Source organism: Pan troglodytes, chromosome 20, assembly GCF_028858775.2.
Source record: "Pan troglodytes isolate AG18354 chromosome 20, NHGRI_mPanTro3-v2.0_pri, whole genome shotgun sequence".
NCBI classification, from domain to species: domain Eukaryota; kingdom Metazoa; phylum Chordata; class Mammalia; order Primates; family Hominidae; genus Pan; species Pan troglodytes.
Genome location: NC_072418.2, coordinates 38676331 through 38693071, shown reverse-complemented (window position 1 = coordinate 38693071; position 16741 = coordinate 38676331). Strand labels below are relative to the sequence as shown.

The window sequence follows — 16741 nt, the reverse complement described above, 5'->3', positions numbered from 1 at the left end:
CTAGGGCCGGGGCTTCTCCTTCCTTGTGACCACAGCCCCCCAGTCCCCCATGGCTTCAGTTGTTTCTGCAGTGAGACCCACCTCTGTCCCCAGCTTCCCCCAGTGTTGGTGACCTACACTGGCCTCTTCATCACCCCCCATACCTGTACCCATGCACTGACCCAATCTGATAGTCCCACTGTCCCATCAGTGTGATCCCTTCTCCCTTGGAAACATGGTGAGCCCTTGGGCTTACAAGCCCCAAACTCCAGTTATCCTGAAACTCTTTGCTCCTCCCTTACCTGTTAGCGCCCCCTGCCGGTAAATAAATACACACAGCCCACTGATCACCAACGCCTGGGCTTGGCTTCTAGTCACTCCCCTAACCCCACCAAGCCCTGCCCTGGTCCAGCCCTGGCCTCGTGGCCTCAGCTTTCCCATTTCAGACAACAGCCATGCAGAGCTTCCTAAAGCCAAATCTGACCCTGTCCTTCCTTTGCCTAGAGCTCTCCTTGGTTCCCAAAGCCTTCTGTGATCTGACCCCTGCCAGCTTCTGTAGTCTTACAAGTCCCCTTGAACTCATTCCAACCAGTTATGTTCCCTTGGGAAAAACAGGCCCCCTCTCTGACCTCAAGACCATTACCTCTGCCTTGCCCCAATCACTCATTCTTTAGGTCTCAGCTCACATGTCCTCTGCTCAGGGGAGCCCGCACTGCTTCCACGGCAGGCCAGGCGGCTCCTCTGGGTCCCCATAACCCGGGGTTTTCCCATCATAACCCCGATCACCTGAAGCCTGGCTCCCCACAGTGTAACCGCCCAGGCTTCACCGTCCTCTGCCAGCTCAGCCCCAGCCACTCCAGTCTCTCTCCCTGAACCCCATGTAAGCTGGGATTATTCTAGTTGGTAATTTTGCAACCTACACTTGTCTCAATATGTGTGAAGAACTATGTGGGGCATGGAAGTGTGGGAGAAAGTGACCTTGTCACAAGTCCACCCAGATAGACTGCCCCATCTACTTCCTTTCTACATCAAAGTCAAGGTGATCAATCACTTCCAGCTCCCAAGAGACCCACGGACCCTGTCTTTACTCCAAACAATAAGGAAGAGTGGCCTAGATGGCAGCTGCCGTCTGAGGGCAAATGCTCCCTCTGGAAACACCGAGATGGTCATAGTGAACTTTCCTAGGCCTAAGCTTAAAAAAAATCATGTGGAACTTCAACAGCCTGGTGGAGGAGGAGGGGCAATGGCGCTATCCTACTCCCTGGGGTACCCCACTGGGAACACCAAGGATGGGGAGCATCTTCCTGAGTCGGGAGGGTGTACATCAAAGTGGAGCTTAAACATGACATTCAAAGCTTCTGACACATCCCCCTCAGAGAGAGGCGGGGAGCCGGCTTCAGTGGACCAAGGAAGGCTGAGGGTGGAGGGGGGCATCCAGGACAATGTCCAAGCTGGGGGCCCCACTGCTCTGCTTCTTGGCTGCAGCTGTCTCTCCACTCCACCCTGAGAAGGCTCAGGCTGGGATCTGATCTGAGGGCCACAGAACTGAGGAGCTCACAGTCACAACTCTCCCCCCAGCCCCATGCTGACCCCATGGCTTGAACGATGTTAAGAATCTGGCTGGACAAATTATTCTAGGGAGCAGTTTCAGAAAAGCTGGTTTTGCTGGTTGGGTAAAACCAAAGGCCAAGCAATTGGACTGTCCACTGTGTAACAAGGGGCCACAAGCGGCTGCAAGTGGGAGGATGACCTGGTTAGACGGGTTTCAGATAGATCCTCTGGCTGCCATACAGAGGATGGATTGGAGGGGGACACTGGGGCCAGGAGCCTCAGAGGCAACCGGCCCGGGAAGGGCCCATGTGAGGAGGCCCAGGTTGGGGCTGTGAGGAGAGGAAGAGCCCCCCAAGGGCCTTCTCTTGGATTCTAGCTCCCCTCTATCACCTGTTCCCTGAGGGCCCTGGCCTCTGCCACTGCTCAAAGATCATCCAAACCTACTGTCTACTCCTGGCAAACCAGGAGCCTGAGGAACAAGACATGGGACAATTCAGTGACTGGCTAGCTTCTGGCTTGTCTCCCTGGCTCCTGAGACAGAACCAGGACCTCTGAGACCCAGGTGGACACGGTATTGGGAGACAGTTCCCAAGAGAGAGAAATGGAGGCAGCAACAACTTTCCAAATACTGTTTACTTCACTAAAACCTGGAGCGAGGCAGGGAAAAGGTACATCAATGTTTGAGACACCCAGCCTAGGAGTGCACATTGACAACGGCGACATACAGGGCCAAAGTGCTGAGGGCCAGCAGCCCCGTTACCACTGCTCGGGCCAGTAGAGCTGTCCAACTGCCCAGCGAGCAGAGGTGGACGAAGGTCCTGCAGGAAAATGTCACAATAAGGGAGGGAGACTAGATAACCCACCCCACTTTGGACCCAGCCCTAAACCCCACCCAACTCACTCCATAACGAAGGCCTTGTAGACACTGAGGAACATCAGCAGGAGGACAGCTGGCCGGAAGGTGTGGTACAGATCATAGCGTGTTATCATCCAGACCTGAGCAGACGCGACGATGTAATGGACCTGGAGGGAGGCAGAAAGTCGGGGCCAGGCCTCGGGGAGGAGTATGGCCGCCAGCAGAAATGTGTATGTGGGAAAGCACGACTGCCTACCAGACTGATGTTGGAGTCTATGCTCATCTGGATGTACTTCCAGTCAAACTCAATGCCCCGGGCTCCGACCCATAGGGGAATGCAGCTGAGGAAGGCAAAGGATGGGATTCTCCAGTACTCAGACACCTTCAGCACCAGGCTTTGAGCCCCTGCCCTCCAGCACCCCCGTGGAACCCAGGTGTCCCTTCTCAGGGGTCTGGGCTCCAGGCTGCTGTACGCACCGGGACATAATAAGCTCGGCAGTGGCCCAGCCCAGGGCAGCAACCATGATCTTGTACTCCCCCTTGCCGGCATTCCGGGACATGACAAGGTTTAGACCTATCAGGTCTGCCACATCCACGCTGGCCTTCATGAACTCCTGCGGGTCAGGTTGAGGCTTAAGTAAGCACAGGGGGACAGGGAGCCCCATTCCTGAACTCCCTGCCCTTCCCTGGCCCCTCTCACCCCAATGAAGTCATAGATGCCGCCTTCCCAGGTGGGAAAGAAAGTGGCCAAGAACAGCATCTGAGAACAGAAAGTAGAAAGAGGTCACTTCAAGGTGAGGGGATCAAGATAAACCACGTGGGATTTGTGGGAAGTTCGTGGGTATGAGGAGGGCAGGACAGGTTCTGGGGGCCCATCTGGAAGAGGAACCACCAGATGGTGGCAAAATTACAGGAATCGGGGAGATAGAGGATAGGTCCCCGGGTCCCCGAGGGGGCTGGAAGTTTGAGTTCTGGGTGATCACAGGGCATCTGAGTCAGGTCTGAAGGTGCTGCTCCCTGGGCAGTGTTAGCAGCACGTACGGAATCAGTGATCACTCTTAACCGCACCAAAAAAAACCTGTTAGCCAACCACACTACTGAGGTTTTCTCAGTTTTACTAAGTGCTACGCAAAAGTTGCTTCTAGGTCTCTTCTCAGGTCGTGCCCTCTTTAAAGTCCATCCTCTCTAGGTATCCTGACGCCTCCCAATGCGGAGTCCCGAGGGCGGTCCCACCGTGGGGCGGCGGGGGCGCGGATAGGCAACGGGGGCGGGTCCCTGGGTCTGCAGAGCCTGGGGGCCAGAACACGTGGCTTCCCGGTGGCCCTCACCTTGCAGAGTTGGACAAAGAGGTAGGTGACTCCAGCCTGGACGCATTTCCAGAAGGCGTTGTACTCGGACCTGGAGAAGCGGGAGGTGAGGGTCGGCCCGGGCCCCGCGCCCTCTCCGCCCCGCGCCCTTCCCGCACTCACAGGCCGCTGCACTTGTAGGTGATGAAGTAGGGGAAGTAGGCAAGAGCGAAGCAGTTCCCGAAGTGAAACAGGGTCATGACGCCGGCCGCCCGGTCCCGCCCGCGCGGGGATCGCGAGGCGGCGTCTCCGGGAGCGGGCCTCCGGCTCTGCCGGCACTTTCGCCACGGCCAGGGCCTGGCACCCACCTGACTGGCGGGGGCCCGCGCGCGACCTTCTGGGAGCAGTAGTCCCGGCGCGGGGCGTCGCGCCCAGTGACGTCAGAGCGCCCGTGGCCGGCCCTGGTTCCCACCGCTGCCGGCCCAGAGCTTTGGGGAGTGACTTCCAGCCATGCGGGGCCTCTACCGCTGCCATCGCGGTCCCGGTCTCCTGAAGTGGAACCCGGCTTGGAGTCGAGCGCGACCCCTCGCCCGTGGGCGCAGGCGATCGAGTAAGGGTGGGGCGGGCCTCAAACCCGGATCAGAACCCGCCCTGACCGGCGCAGAGATACGGGACGCAGCCGTGAGCACTGTTTTTTATTTCACCATGGACCCATCGGCGTGGGGCGCCCGCCCCGGGTGCCCTTCCTCCCTCGGGCAGCCAGATGCTGGAACGGGAGGCACATGTTCCGGCCCCGGCCCCTGGGAAGGAAAGAAAGGACCTTCCCCTTTCACTTGTCTCGGCTGAACATGTAGCGGAGGAGGTCGACCACCCGGTGACTGTAGCCATATTCATTGTCGTACCTGTGGAGGAGGGGTCGGGAGGTTCAAGGGGGTTCCTTCTGACCACTCCTTAGTTCCCCTCCCTCTGAGTCTCCAGCTCCTTCCCCCTTACCATGAAATGAGCTTCACGAAATTGTCATTGAGCGCAATGCCGGCCTTAGCATCGAAGATGGACGAGTGGGTATCACCGAGGAAGTCCATAGAGACGACCTGGAAGTCAGAATTTCAAAGATAAGTGTGTCCGGCAGAGCAAGGACCTCCGGGAGCTGAGGCCCCGACTCTTAGCTGTATCGCCCATCCATGCATTCATCTATAATATTTGACGTAGCCCTACTGTGTCCAGTCTCTGGACTGGAGGGTATGACCAAGTGCAGGGTATGACCAAGGCACTGTGTCAGGGTCTGGCCAAAGGGCACAGGTCACAAACACCCTCATGCTGTACCAGTACATCCCTTTCCTAGGAATAATGCAAGCATTTGGAATGGGCCAGCATGGAGGGCCTCTCTGAGGGGTGGCCATGAGCCTGGGTCTAGATGACTAGAAAGATCTGACCAGCTGGGGCCCTCAGCACAGTGTCTGAGGTAGAAGGAGCTGCAGGAATGGAGGACCTGAGGGTTTTAGCCCTAGTGTCATGAAAGGCCACAGGAGTGTTTTCAATCCTGAAAACGGGTGATGCAATGTGATTGTATTAAAACAAAAGATCCCGGTGACTGTGGGAAAGTGGACCTGCAGGAGTTAATGCAGGGAGACAACACCAAGGTGGACGTATAGGGGTCCACCATGACCATGGCATCCACTCCTCACAGAGAAGGCATCTGGCCATGGCCTGGCCCTGAGCTAGTATTGAAAAAAATGGGAGCTGTTGTCTTTTGTTCACTAAGCATGTATTAGTCACCTGCTGTATGCCAGGTTGGAGCCACAAAAGTGAAAATGCAGCCCCTAAATCCCTGTTTTCTTGGAATGCACACACCACTGGGGCCAACATTGACTATGAAATGAAATTTCAGATGAGGAATATGGCCACAAAAACAACATCTTTTGATGGGGTGCTTTGCTGAAGAGGGAGGTTCCTCCAGAGACTTGGAGGAAGTAAGGACAGACTGTATGGTCACCTGGCAAGGGAAGCATTCCAGACTAAAGGAACAGCAAGTGCAAAGGCCCTGAGGCAGGGAGATCTCCCTTCCTGCCCTGCAGTTTCTGTCTTGGCACATTGAGAGTAGCTCCCTGGCAAGTGGAAATCATGTCCTTTCCCAGAGGGCTCCTCCCAGGGTCTCCTCTCCTCAGCCCCTACCTCATCCTCGGTGTAGGCAAGGATGCCAGCCATGGGCCCCTTGGCTGCTGCTTTTACAGCCTCCTTGATGGCTGAGTAGGGGGCAGGCTGGGCGAGGCGGCAGGTCAGGTCCACGACAGACACATCCGGGGTTGGTACCCGGAACGCCATCCCTGTCAGCTTCCTGGAGAATCCCCCATGAGGAACAGGAGTCAGGACTTAGGGACGTTGCCCTCCATTCCCCCTTGCCCTGTGGCTGGGCCAGGCCCCTGCTTTCCTCTTAAGGACTGAGGGCCAGGCCAGTCCAGTCCTCCCGGCGTATGCCCCCACCCTGGTTGCAGCTTCTTTTCCTCATACCCTTTGAGCTCTGGGATGACTTTGGTCACAGCTTTCGCAGCCCCAGTGGAGGCTGGGATGATGTTCTGGTGGGCACCCCGCCCATCTCGCCAGGCCTTCCTTGATGGCCCGTCCACCGTCTTCTGGGTGGCCGTGTAGGAATGGATTGTGGTCTTGGGGAAGAGAAGGACCAAAATGAGGCCTTCATGCTCCTAAGCTCCCATGCCTCTTTTTTCCAGGACTAAGTTGGTGGCCTAGGTGTGGAGGCTGGTGGGGCCACCACCACAGACCACAGGAGGGGATGTGTGCAGGCCAGGGTCCAGCCTTGCCTGAGGGTTGCACAGTGTTTTAAATGACTTCTGCACTGGCGGGCCTCTCCTCCCGAAACCAGTCTCTCCCTCTTAACTCCATACAGTAAGCAAGGCCCGGTAAGAAGTTGGGTTTCCCTGCCATCCTTCCTGCCCCAGCCCCTCATCCTCAACTCACCATCAACCCTTCCACGATCCCAAATTGCTCGTGGATGACTTTGGCGAGGGGAGCCAAACAGTTGGTGGTGCAGGACGCGTTGCTGAAACAGCCAAGGTGTGCACGGACACTGTGAGGTGAGTCGCAGAGCCACCCCTCCACCCTTACCCCTCTTGGGGTATGCACGCAGACTTGGTTTTATGAAACGTCAGGATGAGGGTGAGACGGATCTGTGGGGACGCTGTCAGACTGAAGGAGGCACTGAGGTGCAGCTGGGGAGGCTCCCCAAGCTTGTCCTCTGGAAGTCATGCGTTTTTAGCAGATAGTTTCGGGAAGGAGAAGCAGAAGCCAAGCGACCAGGAATCCAGTGGGGCTGAGGGTGGGGAGGACGAGTCTACCCTCCCTTCCACACATTGCAGGATGTCACTGCCCACATTACCTCACAATGTTCATGGAGCCAGGGTTATAGTCATTTTCATTCACACCCATGACGAACGTTGGTGCATCCGGTGAGGGCGCGGAGATGACCACACGTTGAGCACCTGCCGAGATGTGGTCCTGGGGAGGAAGCGCAGGTGTCAGGGGCTTCTGGCACCATCATCCCCCCAGCTAGCCCTGGACACCTCTCCCCAGCTTACCGAAGCTGCCTGTATGGAGAGGTACACGCCTGTGGACTCCACCACGTAGGGGCTCCCGACAGCCCTCCAGGGGATCTGTTTGGGCTCTTTGCTGTGGGGAAGTGGCAGGGCTGAGTCAGTCTCCCCTGCTTGAGCCCCACCTTCATAGTCCATGGCTTTCACCATTTGACAGGCTGAGCAGGTACCGGCCCACCTGCAACCACCTGCGTCCCCTACCCCACACACCTACTTGCTCCAGATGGGCTCCACCCCGCTGGCCTAGCTTTTCACCACTGCCCCACTTCACACCACTTTCCCTTTGCTGATTGCACCACCCCTGTTATGCCTGGGTACAGGTGGTGACCTCCCCAACTCAGCCCTCAACCTCCTCAGAGGCGCCAACGCTGACTGCTGTCAGCCAGCCCAGACCCTTTCTCCATATGCTGCCCGGGACGTGGACTCTGACTGTGAGGCCTGCCCGGCTGCTTTCTGCTTCCCAGCCCTGACAACCTCGCCACGAACCCTCCTAGACCCTCAGCTCCTACAATAGGAAGCTGGCTGCCAAAGGCCAGGAGAGTCCCTGAAGACAGACACTGCATTAAAGAAAAAGCTCCTGGAGGACTCCTGAAGCCTGAGGCAGCCTTGGGGCGGCAGTGGCTCATGGTTTACATTAGAAAGGTAAGGGAGGTTTCTGGTTTCCTGTTTTATAAATTTATGTTTTTACTTGGTATTTTGACAAACATTTGTATTTGAAGCACATTAAACATCTAGTATTGCCGTTTTCTACTTGGCTTTAGCAAACAAGCATTAAGTGAATAAACTGTTCCACTTTCTTCCTTCCCAGGTTTATCATGAGTAACCAGGTGCTTTGCTTCTGTGATTCTCGGCCAGTGTAGGTCTGTTTCCTTTGCCATTGAGCCTGCTCCTCTCAATGGGGGTTCAATCAATGTTTGTGGGGTTTGTTTGTTTTGAGACAGGGTCTTCCTCTGTCGCCCAGGCTGGAGTGCAGTGGTGCAATCAGAGCTCACCGCAGCCTTGATCTTCCTGGCTCCGGCCATCCTCCTGCCTTGGCCTCCCGAGTAGCTGGGAATACAGGCGCACGCCACCATGCCCAGCTAATTTTTAAATTTTTTTGTAGAGATGGGGTCTCACTTTTGTTGCCCAGGGTGCTTTAGAACCCCTGGGCTCAAGTGATCCTTGGCCTCCCACAGTGCTGGGATTACAGGTGTGAGCCACCGTGCCTGGCCTCATGGGTTTTCTTTGTTTGTTTTGTTTTGTTTTGTTTTTGAGACAGAGTCTCACTCTGTCACTCAGGCTGGAGTGCAGTGGCACGATTTTGGCTCACTGCAACCTCCACCTTCCGGGTTCAAGCGATTCTCCTGCCTCCGCCTCCTGAGTAGTTGGGGTTACAGGCATGCGCTACCACACCTGGCTAGTTTTTTATTGTTGTTGTTTTTTGTATTTTTAGTGGTGACGGGGTTTTGCTCTGTTGGCCAGGCTGGTCTCAAACTCCTGACCTCAGGTGATCCCCACTGCAGCCTCCCAAAGTGCTGGGATGACAGGCATGAGCCGCTGCACCTGGCCTCGTGTTTTTTTTTTTTTAGTTAGCCATTTTATACATCTTTACTGAACACCTGTCCTGTGCCCGTATTCTAAGTGCCTTACCTGTATTAAACTCATGTAACCTTCACAACCCAATGAGGAGTGCTACCGCTGTCATTTTTTGCATTTTTTTACTGCTGTCAGGGCAGAGGGGAGGGGAGTGAGAGGGAGAGCCTGCTGGAGTGCAGGTGGCTGGTCCCACCTCAGGTCTGCACTCCTGTTTCCACTGCCTGAATGAGTGAATGAATGGGCTGCCCTGCAAAGCCATCACACATGGTTATCCTCTTCCTGTCTCCTGCTCTGTCCACTTTCCATCATCTGGCCCAACTAGCTCTTCTCAGATACCCCCCATTTCCTGCCTTCCAAATTAGGGACACTTGTGATTCCTCTGCAACAATTGCTGAGTTGGCCTGAGGCAAAGACTGTGCCCCCAGAAGACCCTCCCCAAGGCTCCTGCCCACCAGGCTGTTTTGAGGATTCCATTCATTCATTCAAAGGAAGTTCTGAATGGCTACCAGGGCCTGTACCTGCTAATGCCAGAGCAACAGTGGTGGTACCAGTTGACAGAGCCCTCCGTGGAAGGCCATGGCCTTGTGGGAAGTGCCCGTTTAAGTGTCCACAAACACATGTTCACTCCATTCGTGCTCCCAGCTACCGCTGTGGTGGGTTTGCTCATCATCCCCATCAGATACAGCGGGGAACTGAGGCTCAGGCAAGTTTGGTTCCTTGTCCAAGGTCACCCAGCTAGCTAGCGGAGGTGCAGGGCAGAGTGCAGGCACACAGCCTGGCTTGTGCAGCCCAACAGTGCGGGGATGGAGAGGGGGCTGGAGGGGCGGGGAACTGCATTGCACAAGTGACCAGAGAAGGCAACACCTGAGTCGGGGCCGTGGACGGAGGGGGCAGCTAGGCGGGGAAGAGGGATGACTCCAAGTGGCGGTAATGGTGGTGGCCACGTTGAAGTCTGCGTGATAACTATTGGTGCTGGAGTTGTTTCTAGTGTCATGATTTCAAACTTGGGTTAAGCAGCTTTCTTCAATTTTCACTGACTCTCCAGTCTCTGCCCCCTGCCCACAAACTTCCTGCACCCATTCCTGCCCCTTTATCACTCACCCTAACCCCAGTAAGTACAAGGAGAAGGGCTGAGATTAGATCTGTGGGGAGGGGCGCTGGGGAGGCTGCAGACCCTGCCTGGGCCCGGACAGGGTTCACTAGTGTGCCTGTGTGTGCATGTGTGTGGGCCTGTGGGGGTGTGTGTGTGTGTAAAAGCCCCAGGCAGCCACAGAGCCAGGAGTTGCTAATAGTTTACATTAGAAAGGTGAATGTCAGCCAAAAATAAAATTCTAAGCTCCCCCAACTAACTGAATGTAGCCCTTCTGTCCGCCCAGGGCATTCTAAAGTAAAACTGAAACACTGGTTCAGGCCATGATGGGAACGGATGTTCGGATGTTCGCACAAGCCTCATTATACCTTCCTCCCTTTGGAATTCAGGCATAGTTGACCAGCAGTGGTCAATGGGAGCTGAATAGGTGTGGGTTGAAGGGGAATCAAGAGTTGAGTTCTGGACATGTTGATATGCCCACGAGAAAACATGCAAATTGTGCGTCAAAGCAAAATGCAGTGGCTCCTGCCTGTAATCCCAGCACTCTGGGAGGCCAAGGTGGGAGGATTGCTTGGGGCCAGGAGTTTGAGACCAGCCTGGGCCAGATGGCAAGACCTCGTCTCTACAAAAAATTTGCCAGGTGTGGTGGCTGGTGCCAACTACTTGGGAGGCTGAGGTGGGAGGATCACTTGAGCCCGGGAGGTCAAGGCTGCGGTGAGCTATGATTACACCACTGCACTCCAGACTGGGCAAGAGAGTGATACCCCGTCCCTAAAAAAAATAAAAAGAAAAAGCATTCTTCAGTACAGTGAGGCATCTTTTTAGATTAGTGCTTCTTAATCATTTTAGGGGTGAAGGACCTGAGACTCCCCTCTTCAAATTAGTACCTAGAGGCATGCACATGCAATTTTGGGGGTGGTTTCAGAACCCCATGTGAGAGGCTGGAATCCCATTTTAGCCACCTCCACATCCCCTGCCTCAATATGTCACAGCCGTGCATCAGACAGATGCTTTCCTTACCACTGGTAGACAGAGATCTCATGGTTGTCCACGACCAGTTGTCCATTCCTGAATTCCACACTTCCCTTGTATCGGCCGTGGGTGGAGTCATACTTAAACATGTACACCTGTGGGGGATGGAATGGCTCCTAGTCTTGGGGTGGCAGGGTGAGGATCCCTAGAGAGTCCCCTCTTTGGTGAAGGTCTCGCATTACAGCTGAGAGCCTTCCATACAGCTTCCCTGAGTCCCTTTCCCACCCCAGTCCCACCCTGCTGTTCCTGCCCTCTGCCAGCTACTGACCATGTATTCCGGGTCAATGAATGGATCATTCACAGCCACCACCTTAACACCCTTCTCCATGCAGGCGCGCAGGACCAGGCGACCGATGCGTCCAAATCTGGCCAGGGACAGACAGGAAGGGATGGGAGAGAAGGGGGTAATGGAGAGGAGGCTCCCTCAAGGAGCCTGGTTGGGAATCCTTAATCCAGGGGAAGAAGGCAACAACCTCTGTGCCGGCCATGGGCATCTCTTGCCAAGATGACCTCACCAGCCCCTTTAACTGCTTTTTCAGCTCCCTCTCCCAATCCATTCCCTAACCCATGTATACATATACATATACATATACATATATATATACATATATATATATGTATATATATATATATTTTTTTTTTTGAGATGGAATCTAGCTCTTTTGCCCAGGCTGGAGTGCAGTGGCGCTATCTGGGCTCATTGCAACCTCTGCCTCCTGGGTTCAAGTGATTCTCCTGCCTCAGCCTCCCAAGTAGCTGGGACTACAGGCACGTACCACCACACCTGCCTAATTTTTGTATTTTTAATAGAGACGGGGTTTCGCCATGTTGGCCAGGCTGGTCTCGAACTCCTGACCTCAAGTTGATAGACCCGCCTTGGCCTCCCAAAGTGCTGGGATTACAGGCGTGAGCCACTGCGCCTGGCTCCTAACCCCTATGCTTAACCTTGTAGCTGGATGGATCTTTTATTTTTTCATTAAACAATTAAAACAATTTTTTTTTGTAGAGACAGAGTCTCGCTATGTTGCCCACGCTGGTCTCAAACTCCTGGTCTCAAAGGATTCTCCCACCTCGGCCTCCCAAAGTGCTGGGTTTACAGGTGTGAGAGCCTGGATGGATCTTTTAAAACTTCAAGACAGATTACGTCTCTTGGCATGAAAACATCCACGACTGTCCATCAGTAAAACAAGATCCACACTCCTTACCGTGGTGTAGCAGCCCCCTCCGGGCTTCTCGGGCCGGCCTCCCTCCTTTTCCCTTTGCTTGGTGGACACCAGCCACTCTGACTTCCTGGCTGTCCCTGAACATACTGAGCTCGCCTCTGCCCCAGAATCATTGCTTGTCCCGCTGCCTGGAAGACTCCTTCCCCAGCAAGGTGCCCTGGGAGCTGGCTGCGTCTCATCACTCTGGTCCCGCTCCAATGACACCTTCTCTCCAAGGCCTTCCCTGATCACTGGCAAAGGCTGCCCTCTCCAGCCTGACTTTTCCACTGGATTCTACACTGTTCCCAGCACACTCTACTGAACAATCTAATTTCTTTATTTGATTACTGTCTTCCCCACCAGAATGCTGCTGAGCATGGGGCCCTGTCTGCCTTGCTCCGGGCTATTTCTCCAGGGTCGTTGGAATGAAAGCATTGATGGGGGGAAATGTGGAGGTGTCCCCAGTTAGCAGCCAGAGGAGGGGCTGGGCTCTAAGGCTTCAGACTGATCAGGGGCTGGAGTAGACTCACCCATTGATGCCCACAGTCAGCTCCCGGGCCACAGACACCATCTTAGGAGGAGGAGTAGCAGGGCGAGGAGGCAGTGGTGGCGGTGGTGGCTTTATTTCCTCCCTGACTGGTGTGGGCTCTGGTTGTGGCTGGGGCTCTACTTCAGCCTTAGGCTCAGGTGGGGGCGGTGCTCTGGTCACTATACGGGGGAAGGGAGGGAATGGGTTGCATGACCACCAAAGTGAAAGAGAACAAACTGTCTTTGCTGCCCAGAATCTGTTGCTGGCTCCTGGCCCCTCGTGACCAACCATTTAGCCCAGTGTTTCCCAAACCCACTTTCTCTACAGAATGAACTTGTTTAAAATGTCAATCCCAAGGGCTCTTTCCTGGAGATTCTAATTCACTGGGTATGTACTTTCGTTGTTTTTTTTTTCCCGAGACAGAGTATTGCTCTGTCACCCAGGCTGGAGTGCAGTGGACTGGTCTTGGCTCACTGCAACCTCCGCCTCCTGGGTTCAAGCGATTCTCCTGCCTCAGCCTCACGAGTAACTGGGATTATAGGCACCCGCCAAGGTGCCTGGCTAATTTTTGTATTTTTAATAGAGACAGGGTTTCACCATGTTGGCCAGGCTGGTCTCGAACTCCTGACCTTAGGTGATCCACCCGCCTCAGCCTCCCAAAGTGCTGGGATTACAGGCGTGAGCCACTGCGCCTGGCTGGGGTATGTACTTTCAACATAGATCGCTTGGGGTGACATTCTCTGTGCCTCAGTTTCCTCCTCTGTAAGGGGAGATAATAGTACTTTTCTTAGAGGGTTGTTGTGAGGATTAAATGAGGTGATACATGGATTGCTTATGACCAAGCCGAGGAAATGTTTGACATGCATTAGTATTTTGTAGATTGTTCCCCGAATTTGTCCAATAATTGATTTAGCCCAATGGCCCCCAAACTGTTCCATGATAGGAGTCGTCGGAGTGGCCAGGCGTGGTGGCTCACACCTGTAATCCTGGCACTTTGGGAGGCCAAGGTGGGTGGATCACTTGAGGTCAGGAGTTCAAGACCAGCTTGGCCAACATGGAGAAACCTGTTCTCTACTAAAAATACTGTAATCCCAGCTCCTCAGGGGGCTGAGGCAAGAGAATCTCTTGAACCTGGGAGGCGGAGGGTGCAGTGAGCTGAGATTGCGCCACTGCACTCCAGCCTGGGCGACAGAGTGAGACTCTGTCTCCAAAAAAAAAAAAAAAAAAAAAAAAAAAAATCACCTGAGGAGGGCTCTTCCTAGAAAAATCGGACTCAGTAGGTCTGTATGGAGGCCCAGAAATCCTGTTTTTAATAAGCACTCCAGGCCGGGAGCGGTGGCTCACGCCTGTAATCCCAGCACTTTGGGAGGCCGAGGCAGGCAGATCACCTGAGGTTGGGAGTTTGAGACCAGTCTGACCAACATGCAGAAACCCCGTCTCTACTAAAAATACAAAAAAATTAGCCAGGCGTGGTGGCACATGCTTGTAATCCCAGCTACTCAGGAGGCTGAAGCAGGAGAATCGCTTGAACCCGGGAGGCGGAGGTTGCGGTGAGCCGAGATTGTACCATTGCACTCCAGCCTGGGCAACAAGAGCGAAACTCCATCTCCCAAAAAAAATAAAAAATAAAATATAAAATAAGCACTCCAGGCATTTCTTATCCTCAGGGAAGCTTAGAGAGTACCGTGTATCATACTCTGTGAAACCCATGGAAGCTCACACTGGCTCCCACCTCTCCACACACACTCCTGCTCCCAGACTGCACTTAAAAACACCTGCGCCTGGAGGTAGCAGCCGCCTGAGCTACAGAGGAGGGCTTGAGAAGAGGGGAGAAGTGGAGACTCAGGGGACCTGGTGGCAGAGAGTTTCAGGCTGGAAAGTCAAGCCTGGCTCGGTCCACACAGACCTGCTGCTCTGTGGACTTGAGCAAGTTAATGAACCTCTCGGGGCTGATCCCCCACCTGGGGGCTGCTGTGAGGGCGCAGTGAGATCTCGAGGCCCACACATAGGAGCTGATTTTAATAGAGGAGGGAAGTCTGATCCTACACAGATTCCTGAGGAAAGGGAGACAGCAGGGGGTGGAGAAGGGCTGGAAGGGGGTAGTGGGAGTCCAAGTTTTTGGCACCAAATCAAAGGCACCTGGGAGGTGGTGGGGCTGGGAGCCGGGGGCCAGCTGGCCTGTCTGTCTCCCTGACCTCTCCCTGTTGCCACAGACCTTGTGGCCTGAGGCTGGACTATAGGTGTTTCCAGTGGCCGTCCAAGTTCATGAAGGTTTATTGGTGAACCTGAGGATGTTTGCATCCTTGGGGGTTGTTTCTGCTATGGGAGAAAGGGGATTTGTCCACCTGGTTCAGGTGGGAATCTGAGCCCAATGGGTGACCCTTCCGAAGAAAACTCAGATGGTCCTCCTCTCCCAGCACTCCCAGCCTTGCACTCTCTTCCCCTCCACTGTAGGGGTGGGGTCCCCCGGTTGGAGAAAAGCCTGGGGGCTAGCTGGGTGCTGCCCCCAGCTCCTCACTGCATCCTCCCACTGAATCCCGAGAGGCATGCACTATAAACCCACTTTACAGAGGGGAAAATGAAGCCTGAGGCCACGGAGCAGTGATGCGCAGGGCAGGGGTTCAAGTCTCATGAGGCTGGTAAGCCTGTCTGCTCCTGTGTCTTCCAGGGTCTCCTGGACCCAAGCCCCAGCCCCACCTACCCCTGCGGCCCCCGCCCGTGGGAAGTGAGGGAACAGTGTGGGAATGGAGGCAGCCCACCGGAAGACCTGGTTCCTCCGGCTAGAGTGAGTGAGTGAGTGAGTGTGTGTGTGTGTGCGCGCGAGCGCGCCGCCCTTGTTGAGAGACTAAGGAAGTAGTTTGCCCTCTCTTAACCTCTGTTGGCCGCTCTGTAAACTGCGGGCACACTCTGGCCTTCTCAGGTGGTGGTGAGGCTTCCCTGAGCTCTCGCCTGCGAAGTGGTCAGCACGTCCCCGGCAAGGTTGCAAGTGTCCTTGTTTTGTGCATCACAGGGAGGGCAAAGCTCACCTCACGCGAAGCGCCATGAACATCACTTTTACGTGGAAGCCCAGCACCCCTGGGTTCTCCCTAAGCCCCTCCTAAGCCCGCCCACTTCCCGCCACTTTCAGGCTGCAGCCTCCGATGGCCCTCGTTTCTGCTCTTTCTACCGCGTGATAGCGGCGCGAAGCCCACCCAGCCCTGGGGGCGGAGGCCCGGGCTCCCCGCCATGGCTGTAAACCCCACTCTACCAGCACACTGGCGGGTGTGGAGGGAGGGAGAGCGGCTGATCCCCTGGTCCCTAGATGGTGCACACGCCAGGAAGGGCGGTAGGGATACGGCACAGGTGTGAGGGTGCAGACGCTCCCCACTACCCTTTCCACCCCTCCCCCGCGCCCTCCGCTGCCTCCCTCACCCGGGCACGGCTGTCGCAGCAACTGGACAACGGTGACATTGGTGAGGACGATGTCGCGCTTCGACATGGCCTCTTATAAGGTTATCATTGGCCTGGACCTGCTGTGATGTTACCGAGGTGCGTGCGGAGCGCCAGGGCTGTGGGTCCTGGGCTAATTGCCCTGATGTCACAGCACCCAGTGACGTCACAGTACCCAGTGACGTCGCCGAGGGGCGGCGCCCAAGCCAGAGGCCTGATACCACCGCATCCCATCCCCGTAGAGGCATGGGACGTCAGCACGCTATGCATCACCGTTCCACGGCCACGCACTGCCGTCTGGAATGGAATCCCACTTTTTAAAATTATCATTTGTTTATTTATTTTGAGACGCGGTGTCACTCTTTCTCCTAGGCTGGAGTGCAGTGGTGCAATCATGGCTCACTGCAGCCTTGAACTCCCGGGCTCAAGCGATCCTCCCGCCTCGGCCTCCTGAGTAGCTGGGACTACATGTGCAGCCACCACTGCAGGCTATTTTTACTTTTTATTTTTTTGTAGAGAGAGGGTCTCACTCTTTTGCTCAGGCTGGTCTAGAACCCTTGGGCATAAGCGATCCTCCCACCTCGGCCTTCCAAAATGCCGGGATTAC

At 55.1% G+C, this 16741-nt stretch overlaps 2 protein-coding genes and 1 long non-coding RNA gene across 3 annotated transcripts; 1 reads left to right on the top strand and 2 right to left on the bottom strand.

The window, feature by feature from the left end:
- Positions 1-2145: 2145 nt before the first annotated feature.
- On the bottom strand, positions 2146-3989 carry TMEM147 (transmembrane protein 147). The gene is made up of 7 exons (XM_016935691.4): positions 3856-3989; positions 3715-3784; positions 3087-3146; positions 2864-3000; positions 2643-2727; positions 2432-2553; positions 2146-2348 (listed from the first exon to the last, which is right to left on the bottom strand). Exons 1-7 carry the CDS (start codon positions 3930-3932, stop codon positions 2225-2227), a joined length of 675 nt encoding a protein of 224 aa, XP_016791180.1. The 5' UTR covers positions 3933-3989; the 3' UTR covers positions 2146-2224.
- A 365-nt stretch (positions 3990-4354) lies between these two features.
- GAPDHS (glyceraldehyde-3-phosphate dehydrogenase, spermatogenic) lies at positions 4355-16382 on the bottom strand. Its single transcript, XM_512590.7, has 11 exons — positions 16117-16382; positions 12707-12884; positions 11243-11339; positions 10963-11069; positions 7263-7353; positions 7064-7182; positions 6646-6727; positions 6181-6332; positions 5845-6007; positions 4666-4763; positions 4355-4574 (listed from the first exon to the last, which is right to left on the bottom strand). Exons 1-11 carry the CDS (start codon positions 16181-16183, stop codon positions 4502-4504), a joined length of 1227 nt encoding a protein of 408 aa, XP_512590.2. The 5' UTR covers positions 16184-16382; the 3' UTR covers positions 4355-4501.
- On the top strand, positions 6332-8939 carry LOC107969733 (uncharacterized). The gene is made up of 3 exons (XR_001711765.4): positions 6332-6761; positions 7598-7919; positions 8086-8939. It is a non-coding gene; the product is annotated as an uncharacterized LOC107969733 (long non-coding RNA).
- Positions 16383-16741: the final 359 nt, after the last annotated feature.

What these genes read in the sequence shown, in the direction of transcription:
- TMEM147 (XM_016935691.4), bottom strand. Translation starts at nt 3,932, where the DNA reads ATGACCCTGTTTCACTTCGGGAACTGCTTCGCTCTTGCCTACTTCCCC. An exon ending in GCATCTATGACTTCATTGGG is followed by an intron (nt 3,001 to 3,086) that starts GTGAGAGGGGCC and finishes CCTGACCCGCAG; the next exon opens with GAGTTCATGAAGGCCAGCGT. An exon ending in TAGACTCCAACATCAGTCTG is followed by an intron (nt 2,554 to 2,642) that starts GTAGGCAGTCGT and finishes GCCTCCCTCCAG; the next exon opens with GTCCATTACATCGTCGCGTC.
- GAPDHS (XM_512590.7), bottom strand. Translation starts at nt 16,183, where the DNA reads ATGTCGAAGCGCGACATCGTCCTCACCAATGTCACCGTTGTCCAGTTG. An exon ending in TCATTGACCCGGAATACATG is followed by an intron (nt 11,070 to 11,242) that starts GTCAGTAGCTGG and finishes CATCCCCCACAG; the next exon opens with GTGTACATGTTTAAGTATGA. An exon ending in TTCGTGAAGCTCATTTCATG is followed by an intron (nt 4,575 to 4,665) that starts GTAAGGGGGAAG and finishes CCTCCTCCACAG; the next exon opens with GTACGACAATGAATATGGCT.